Source organism: Bufo bufo, chromosome 1 (assembly GCF_905171765.1).
Source record: "Bufo bufo chromosome 1, aBufBuf1.1, whole genome shotgun sequence".
Taxonomy (NCBI): Eukaryota; Metazoa; Chordata; class Amphibia; order Anura; family Bufonidae; genus Bufo; species Bufo bufo.
The window spans coordinates 121,129,147-121,139,929 of NC_053389.1; the positions used below are offsets into that span (position 1 = coordinate 121,129,147).

At 42.9% G+C, this 10,783-nt stretch overlaps 1 protein-coding gene across 1 annotated transcript in view; it reads left to right on the top strand.

Moving 5' to 3' along the window:
• The window catches only part of LRRC38 (leucine rich repeat containing 38), a 62,545-nt gene extending 52,019 nt beyond the window's left edge, over window positions 1-10,526 (top strand). The window contains exon 2 of the mRNA XM_040422309.1: window positions 10,257-10,526. Coding sequence (XP_040278243.1) covers window positions 10,257-10,495 — 239 coding nt within the window. The 3' untranslated portion in view covers window positions 10,496-10,526. The remainder of the gene's footprint in view (window positions 1-10,256) is intronic.
• Window positions 10,527-10,783: the final 257 nt, after the last annotated feature.

Sequence of the window (10,783 nt, forward strand, 5' to 3'; positions counted from 1 at the left end):
AGTCTTGATCACTTACAGATACTATATAGTACTAGTGCTGATTAGCGACAGCGATGACGCTAATCAGCGACTAATCAGTGACTGCGGTGCGGTGGGCGCTAACTACCTAACAAGTAGCTAACTAACTGGCGGCGATAAGGGACCCTTAGGCCCCATTCACATGTCCGCAATTCTGTTCCGCATTTTGCGGAACGGAATTGCGGACCCATTCATTTCTATGGGGACAGACTTTGTCCCGCTCGGATACGGAATTGCGGATCTGCACTTCCGGGTCCGCACTTCCGTTCCGCAAAAATATAGAACATGTCCTATTCTTGTCCGCAACTGCGGACAGGAAAAGGCATTTTCTATATAGTTCTGGCAATGTGCGGATCCGCAAAATGCGGAAAGCACATTGCCGGTGTCCGTGTTTTGCGGATCCGCGGATCCGTGGATCCGCAAAACCCATAAGGCTCCATTCAGACGTCCGAATGTGTTTTAAGGATCCACGGATCCGTGGATCCGCAAAACACATACGGACGTCTGAATGGAGCCTTACAGGGGGGTGATCAATGACAGGGGGGTGATCAGGGAGTCTATATGGGGTGATCAGGGGTTAATAAGGGGTTAATAAGTGACAGGGGGGGTGTGTGTAGTGTAGTGTGGTGCTTGGTGCTACTTACAGAGCTGCCTTTGTCCTCTGGTGGTCGATCCAAGCAAAAGGGAGCACCAGAGGACCAGGTAGCAGGTATATCAGACGCTGTTAACAAAACAGCGTCTAATATACCTTTCTGATGTTAAAAAAATCGCATCTACAGCCTGCCAGCGAATGATCAGCGCTGGCAGGCTGTAGTTCAACTTGTTTACTTCGCAATCCTGTGAACGCACGATCCTGTGAGCGCGCGTTCACAGGAAATCTCGGGTCTCTCGAGATGACGCCAATGGGCGTCGCTGAGACCTGATAGTGCCGCCGCACAGACGCCTATCGACGTTAGTGTGACGGCAAGCGGTTAAGTCACCTTGGGTGACAATAACTGCCAATCATTATATTGCCTATTGTGTTCATTGATGCCTAGTGGCCTGTATTGGTATAGTCATATAATAGACACCGGAGCCTGCTTGAGGCTTTTGCCTATTAGATCAATGTTACCCGAGTGGAAGTGCACGATTTCCGCTTCCGGACTGCGCAGATGCCGTGATCACATTTGACCTCGGCATCTGACTGGAAAATGTATGCGATCAGCCTTAGTTTAGAAGCAATTCTTAAAATTTTTAAGAAAATTTCCAAAACCCACTTTTTAAGGACCAGTTCAGGTCTGAAGTCACTTTGTGGGGCTTAGGCCCCCTGCACACGAACGTGTGCGCCCCGTGGTCGTGCTGCGGCCCGCAAAATGCGGGCCACAATGCGGGCCGCAATGCACGAACACAGTCCGTGGGACAGCCACAGCGAAATCGCTGACCCATTCACTTGAACAGGTCCGCGATTCGGCCGTTCCGCAAAAAGATAGGACATGTTCTATCTTTGTGCGGAACGGAAGTACGGGACGAAACCCCACGGAAGCACTCCATAGGGCTTCCGTAGGGTACCGTTCCGTGCTTCCGTTCCGTACTATTCCGCATCTCCTGATTTGCGGACCCATTCAAGTGAATGGGTCCGCATCTGTGATGCGGAATGCCCACGGAACAGCACCTGTGTATTGCGGATCCGCAAATGCGGTCCGCAATACAGCAACGGGAAGCACACGTTCGTGTGCAGGGGGCCTTACATAGTGGAAACCCCCCATAAATGACCCAATTGTAGAAACTAAACCCCTCAAGTTACTCAAAACTGATTTTACAAACTTTGTTAACCCTTTAGGTGCACCACAAGAATTAAAGGAAAATGGAGATGACATTTCTAAATTTCACTTTTTTGGCAGATTCCATTTTAATGCATTGAGAGTTAACAGCCAAACAAAACTCAATATTTATTACCCTGATTCTGCGGTTTACAGAAACACCCCACATGTGGTCGTAAAATGATGTAAAAGGCACACGGCAGGGCGCAGAAGTAAAGGAGTGCCATATGGTTTTTGGAAGGCAGATTTTGCTGAACTGGTTTTTAGATGCCATGTCCCATTTAAAACCCCCCTGATGCACCTTACAGTACAAACTCACAAAAAGTGACCCCATTTTGGAAAATAGGGGATAAGGTGCCAGTTTTATTGGCTATTTTTGGCACTTTTTTTTTATTTTTTACAAGATTCATCTGACAGGGTAGATCATGTGCTATTTTCATAGAGCAGGTCGTTACGGACGCAATGATATCAAATATGTCTACTTTGTTTGTTTCAGTTTCACATAATAAAGCATTTTTTTAAAATAAATTATGTTTTTATGTGTTCACTTTCTGACTGTAATAATTTTTTTATTTTTATGCTGATTGTCTTGTGCAGGGACTCGTTTTTTGCAGAAAGAGTTGAGGTTTTTATTGGTACCATTTTTCGGTACATAGGATTTTTTGATCATTCATTATTACACTTTATTAATGGTTGTTTTGGAACAGTTTTTATTTATTTATTTTTACAGCGTTCATCTGAAGGGTTAGGTCATGTGACAGTTTTATAGAGAAGATTGTTACGGATGTGGCATTACCTAATATGTATACCTTCTTATTTATTTAAGTTTTACACAATAGCATTTTTTAAACCCCAAAAATTATGTTTTAGTGTCTCCATAGTTTGAGAGCCATAGCTTTTTTATTTTTTAGGCGATTGTCTTAAGTAGGTTATCATTTTTTGCGGGATGAGGTGATGGTTTGATTAGTACTATTTTGGGGGGCTTTTTGATCGCTTGGTATTGCACTTTTTGTGATGTAAGGTGACAAAAATGGCTTTTTTGGCACTGTTTTAATTTTTTAATTTTTTACTGTGTTCACCTGATGGGTTAGGTCATGTGATATTTTTATCAAGCATGTTGTTACGGACGCGGCGATACCTAATATGTACACTTTTTTAAAATTTATTTCACTTTAACACAATAATACGATATTTGAAATAATTTTTAGTGTCTCCATGTTCTGAGAGCTATATATATGATTTTCTTATATAGGAGCTCATTTGTTGCGGGATGAGGTGACTGTTTTATTGGTACCATTTTGTTTGATATACGCCTTTTTGATCGCTCGGTGTTGCACTTTTTGTGATGTAAGGTGACAAAAATGGCTTTTTTTTACACCGTTTTTTTTTAATGGTGTTTATCGAACAGGGTGGATCATGTGATATATTTATATAGTCGGGCGTTATGGATGCAGTGATACCTAATATGTTTAGTTTTTTTATTTCATTTTTTATAGGAAAAGGCAATTTTATTTTTAATTTACATTTTTATTTATTTATTTTTACTTTTATTATTTTCACTTTTTTTTTAATCAAGTCTCACTTGGATCTTGAAGATCCAGTGGGGCTGATGGCTGTAATATACTTTGCAATGCTCTTGCATGGCAAAGTATAGTACTATCAGATTTCCTGTAGATGGCAACACCGGACGCCTGTGCAAAGCATCAGGTTGCCATGGTAACCATCAGGCGCTGCCATCGCAGCGCGGCAGCCCCGATGGTTGAGAGAGGGAGCCCCCTTCCTCTAATAACCCCATGGATGCCGCGGCATCTAAGGGGTTACAGCAGAGTGTCAGCATACAGCTGACACTCGCTGCTGATGGCGGCGGCTCAGGAATGGAGCCGCAGCCATCAAATAAAGCAGGTGGACCGCATCGGGGGCTGGGGACACAGATGGGGGCAGGATACATGGATGGGGGGGACCGCATCAGGGGCAGGATACATAGATGGGGGAAGGGACCGCATCAGGGGCAGGTGGGGACAGATGGCGGAACGGGAGAGCGCCTGCCGGGTAAAGAGGCAGGGCTCACAGGGGCGGTTGGAGGCGCACAGAGGGGGCACAGATGGGGCCCACAGATCAGGGGGCATGAGGACACATTACCTGATTTCAGGTTGCCACACCCCAGATGATAAGGCTGTTGCTTCATTATGATCAGACCAAAAGCGATCGGCTGGATAATTTTTCATAGAAAAAACTAAAAAAAAAAATATTTATTTTTTTAAGTTGTATGGGTGGGTTTTCAATACATAAAATAAAAAAATCATAATAAAGTCTCTTAATAGTTTATTAGAAATAATGCAGACAATTTAAAAAAATCCCCATCAATTCCAATACAAAGCAAGTACAAAGCTCAGAACTAAATTATTCCAGGATGTCGTAATGGTTCGTTAATTCGACAATGGTTAATCAATTCGACACACGTCCCCGGATAGGGGACGTAACAGGGATTAAACTGATAGGAATAGTACTAGTTAAGACACCACTCATATAGGGTGTCACAGCACATTGCTCCGTGCACGCGCAATGCCCCAACTTGGGAGTAAGAGGAACGACCAAGCTGCTTTTTCCATCTCCCGGTTCCTAAAATCAATTCATTTTGGTGTATCAGAGTTTGGTCTGTCACAGTGAAGGCAGTCGAAGGTACCCGGCCTAAATTTTTTTTCACAGAAGGCAATCCCACCCTGATATAGGACGTAACAGGGATTAAACTGATGAGAATAGTACTACAGAAAATACCACTCATATCGGGTGTGACAGTAAATTGCACGGCGCAGACGCAGTGACCGTGGCGTGGATTCAAACAAAGGGGAGGGAGCCAGCGTTTTTTTTAACCATCTCCCCGTTCGAAAAATCAATTTAATAAATGGATCCCAGATTGGGGATCATACAGGGATTAAACTGATGAGAATAGTACTACAGAAAATACCACTCACGGGTGTGACAGTAAATTGCACGGCGCAGACGCAGTGACCGTGGCGTGGATTCAAACAAAGGGGAGGGAGCCAGCGTCATCTCCCCGTTCGAAAAATCTATTCAATTCACCTTTCGGGGACCCTTGGTGTTGTACGTGGCTGGGTGGAGGAAGAAACCTTCAATGACATCGACGGGACATGGCTAGCTTGGTATCCAACCTTGTGCAAATGGGAAGTTTGCGGTTGGGCAAATGGACTGTTTGCGGTGCATTATAAGGGGAGTTTGGTCTGTCAATGTCTGTGAAGCGGGCGTAACCCTTACACTACCTGATCGATACAACATCATACCTGATTGTATACACACACTGGATGTTTTAAACCACGTTGTTCAAAAAAAAATTGGATTGTTAGGTGATTTATGCCCTTTATGGATTAAAATCCAACTCTGCGTCAACTATGTAATTTTCCATGGGAGTTTTGCCATGGATCCCCCTCCGGCATGCCACAGTCCAGGTGTTAGTCCCCTTGAAACAACTTTTCCATCACTACTGTGGCTAGAAAGAGTCCCTGTGGGTTTTAAAATTCGCCTGCCTAGTGAAGTCTATGGTGGTTCACCCGGTTCGCACATTCGCAAACATTTGCAGAAATTCGCGTTCGCGAACGGAAAATTTTATGTTCGCGACATCTCTACATGCTGGTAGACGCGCTGCTGATGGTATTCCCACCTTACAGTGGGGGCTCAGTGGAAGCACAAGGCGGAGGCAGAGGAGGAGGAGGAAGTCGCCAACGCAGCTGGGGCACCGCCAGCACCTCAGAAGGGAGGGTTAGCATGGCCGAAATGTGGGTGGAAAAGCTGTGTCAGCACGCCACAACAACCAGCACCACCAGCTGATATGGAACGTCTTAGAAGGAGGCAGCATTTCAAGAACATGGTGGAACAGTACGTGTGTACACGCCTACACGTACTAACTGATGGGTCTGCCCCATTCAACTTCTGGGTCTCCAAATTGGGCAAATGGCCTGAGCTTGCCCTTTACGCCCTGGAGGTGCTGGCCTGCCCTGCGGCCATTATATTGTCTGAACGTGTGTTTAGCATGGCGGGGGGGCGTTATCACAGACAAGCGCAGCCGCCTGTCCACAGCCAATGTGGACAAGCTCATGTTCATTAAAATGAACCAGGCATGGATCCCACAGCACTTGTCCGTACCTTGTGCTGAATAGACAAGTATACCGGCCTTACCCAACCATTGGTAGACTCCAGCGCACTTTCTCTTTACATTCTCTTTTATATTTCCTAATGTTTTGGGCTCTTCCCAAACTTATAAAAAATAAAACAAAATAAGGAAAAAAATGTAAAAAACAACAAAAGCAGTGTTGGCTACCTCCTCCTCCAACGCCGCTTCCACCTACACCGCCACGTCCACCGCCTCCTCTGACCTCCGCCTCCTAGTTCAAGATTATTATTTTTATATTTTTTTATATTCTATGATATTTTAAGTCATTTCCCTATCCACATTTGTTTTCAGGGAAATTGTTCTGTTTTTACCCCCATTTTGCTTCCTTTTGCAGCCCTCTAGCGCTCACTAGGACTATTTTACAGCCATTTTAGTGCACCAAAGTTCGGGTCCCCATTGACTTCAATGGGGTTCGTGTTCGGGTCTCGAATCCGAACTTTGACCTGAAGTTCGGCCGAACCCGACCATCCACGGGTCCGCTCAACCCTATTCATAATCCTTCCTGGTGCCAGAGAAGTTTTGCACTTGAAATTAGCTGCCACTAAATGTATATGAATGTTTACGTTGCACTTGGTAAAACAACTTTTATACATTTATTTCTGACCTCATTCTTCGATATTACATTTCCACCGCACCATTCTCCAGAGAGCAATGGCCTGAGGGAGTACACCGTGACACAACACTTTATCAGGCCCACTGCCACTCCTATCCTCAGCATCGGCTCCTCTGGCTCATTACACTGCCTCTCCATTCATTCACTATGGGAGCATCAGACATAATCGAGTACAGCACTTGGCTACCTCTGGTGCTCCCATAGAAAATGAATAGAGCGGCAGGGTGCATGCTCGACCTATAGCTTCTTTAAAATGGGGGAAAGGGACACCAATTTTTGTGATCAGTGAGGGTCTCAACGGTCGGACCACCAGCGATCAGATAGTTATCCCCTATCCTGTGGATTGGTGGATAACGTAAAGACTATGTACCGTACACCTTTGAGTAAAATGCAATCATAAAAAAATTGCCCCCAGTTTGGCTTAAAATCACCCAATTTACCCGACTTGTGTGTCAGAAAAAGAGGAACAGGTGCTTCATAAATATGGCCCTCATTCTGACCACCATATCAGACAACTGGCATAAATACATCGCTAAATCTCCCGAATACAGTTCTGTCTCGTGCTGTATATTATAATAATGACCACTTGGAGGAGCTCAGTGAAGAGGAATTTATTCACTTACCATTGATATTAATGGACATTGTAAAACTCTCTTTGTACTGTGCTCCCCTAATGGTGGCTTCTGGAAAATGATGTGGATTTACGCCAGGAACAGAAAGAGTTCAGTCGTGACCCCTTCCCTCCATGCCCCATAGCAGTGGCCTGGTTTGCCTCCATTGCACGTACTCCTCCGGTCTTGACCATGTCCTGCTCACACAGCTGATGGGATTGTTACAATGCACCATTATCCAATAGGGAAGAGATTTTTGGTGACATAAATTATAACTCACAGAGTTTCACAGGATTGATATATTGTAACAAACAAAGCAGCCTATGTAGAGCTAAGTCAAGAAAGGTTCTTATCCTTGGTTTTGGGGTTTGGAGCCTTGACCCTAACAACAAAGGGACGCATCCCCTTTTAGTTATCTGTCTCTAGTTTCTCCCTATCTTAGGATATTTTTAAGATTACGACATCTTGTAAGGTGACTTTATCGCACGCTGGATACCAACGGTTCCCCACAGACCCCAATGAATTACAATATAATGGGGTCCATCAGGTTCCACCAAGGTGTCCACCATATTGACAGGAAAGAATAGCGCTTCCATTAGTTCTGTAAAATATGACGGAATTACAGGCCTTTACAGAAGGAAGTTGCCAAGTTACATAATCTTCTTTCCATAGGCCTTCCTGCCTAAAGCAGTCAAGTGACCTCTAGTGGTAAAAGGAGATATTGCAGACCTTTTTATTATATAAGGTTATTCTGCAACCCTGCAAAATGTCACACATGATGCACATTAACTGTAACCACTTACGAAGACTAACGATATAAAAGGGAGCTGTAAATGTAAGTATGGACAACTGAAGTTATAAGAGGTGGAAATCTACAAGTAATTGCTTATTATTGATTTCATGAAAGGTCAGGTACACATAGGAAGCAAAGCAATTAAAACAATACCCCATTGGGGAATAGCCATCATCCTATTACACACCAAACAATAACGCACTTGGGCTATCTACATCATATGTCTTTTAGAAAAACATGTAGGTAGATGGATTGTTTGCAATATACACAGTATACACAGTAGTATTTATATTTGTAATCCAAGAGCTGGGTGCTGAGATTTAGTGATGCAACTGATCTGTGCCAGTCGCAGTGCACTATTATACAAAAAGACTATCTTCTGCAACTTTCTTCCCTGCTCTCTACTAGTGATGAGCAGGAGGTGCCATATTCGATTTCGCGAATATTCGATTGAATATTCGTCCTATATTCGTCAAAATCGAATATTCGTCATTATTCTATTTATCGCGATTAATATGTGATTTTATTATTTGCGTATTGCAATTTTTTTCTTCCTTTTTTTAACTGTATAAGGCAACTTTCCTATTGGTTGGCTATGGCTATGTCTAATATGTCTATTTTACGAATATTCGCTATATTGCTATATATTCTTGTTTTAGAATATGACGAATATTCTAAAAAACGAAGTTATAGCAATATAGATAATATAATATATTCGTTATGTAGAATATTCGTCTTTTTTTTTTCAATCTGTACTGTTATTCCACTATGGCATACTCCTCCCCGACAAGTGTCCCCGTCACCATGGGAACTCCTGTGGGTTAGAATATACCATCGGATCTGAGTTTTCACGATCTCAGGGAAAACTCAGATCCAATCGTATTTTCTAATCCACAGGTGTTCCCATGGTGACGGGGACGCTTGTCAGGGAGGAGTATGCAAACAACTGTACAGATTGGAAAAAAAAAGGCGAATATTCTAAATAACTAATATATTCACTATATTGCTATATATTAGTTTTTTTTAGAATATTCGTCATTTTTTTTCCATATGAAAACATGATTCCTTCCTGCTTAAGTTGCTTGTGGGCCAATGACTCATTGACCCACAAGAAAGAAGCAGGGAGGGATTATGTTTTCAGATGTTAAAAAATTACGAATATTCGATATAGCGAATATATAGCACTATATTCAAAATATTTGCAAATTAGCGAAGTTGCGATATTCGCAATTAATATTCGCTATTTGAATATTCGCGCTCAACACTATTCTCTACATGGCACTCAGATGTGAGCAGCAACCTGTATGTGACCTTCTCCTCTTGTGCCAATATCTGCATTCTAGAGAACTCCAGAAGCAATCTAGATTTCTACCGGGACAGAAGTGTGCAGATAATGGCAGAAATCAGGTAACAAGGGAGGGGGTCATAGGACATGGGGCTACACGTGGTGGTAATATGGAATCCTATAATCAGCTAAACCCCAAAGGGTTTTCCAAGATTGGAATTTTTTTCAAGGACAGCATCTTGGAAAGCTCTTTTATGTGTTGCATATTTAATTGTAGCTTAGCCTCACTCGCATGCATTGGGGTGAACAGCAATATCAGGCACATCCAAAAGTAGTTCTGTTTCATGAAAATGAAATCTAGGCAAATCTAGGACAATCCCTGACAAGTAGAGCAGAGAGGAGGATGAGGCAGCTCTTTAGCTCAGTGTCCTGAAGTAACGTGTCCTCCTGTGTGATTAGGACAGGTTTTGTGTGAACTAATAGGACGGTGGCCATCTCATTTCTCCTAATGATTGCTCCATAGACAAAACGAGCCATAATAACTAATGAAAGGTATTTGGGAATATAGTTATAATAAAGTAATATTTAAGTATTTTAATTTTCTTAATTCCCGGAGAATCCCTTTAAGGCCTCATGCACACGACCATATGTATTTTGCGGTCCGCAAGAAACGGATCCGCAAAAAATACGGATGATATCTGTGTGCATTCCGTATTTTGTGGAACGGTACAGCTGGCCTCTAACTAGAACAGTACTATCCTTGTCCGTAATGTGGACAATAATAGGACATGTTCTATTTTTTTGCGGAACGGAAAAATGGAATGTACACGGAGTACATGCAGCAAAAAAAACAGTACGGACATGGACAGAAAATACGTTCGTAAGCATGAGGCCTAAGGATTATGTTTGTATAAATAGGATTCTAACAGTTTCCATTTCCACTCTTTATAGGTGTGGAAGAAATTCAGTGCACATTAGAGGACCGTAAAGTCTTCCTTCATGAGCTGTCCAATATCAGCTTCAGCGAATGCAAGTTCACCTTATCACTGACAGACTTTTTAATCATTATATTTTCTGGAGTTGCTGTATCCATTGCTGCCATTTTTTCCAGCTTCTTCCTGGCTACCACTGTGCATTGTTTTCAAAAATGTGCCCCAAACAAGGATGAAGATGAGGATGACAATGACTGAGAACCTTTCGCAATGACTGGACATCACCTTATTGGACCACATACACCTGCAATGGCCCATTGGTTGTATAGAATGAATTGTCTTCCTTTCATTAAAGAGTGATGAAATTATCCTCTAGGAGGTCTACTTAAAAGGTAACTCCTCCCAGAACACATACCATCATTATTATTTTCTTCCTGTAACCCTGATGGTGGCTTCCTGGGACAAAAATCTCCAACAAGGTCCATTGGTGTCCAAGCACTTTATGCAGTGTGCCACTGGCCTCTTCAACTTGGGGAGATGCCAATT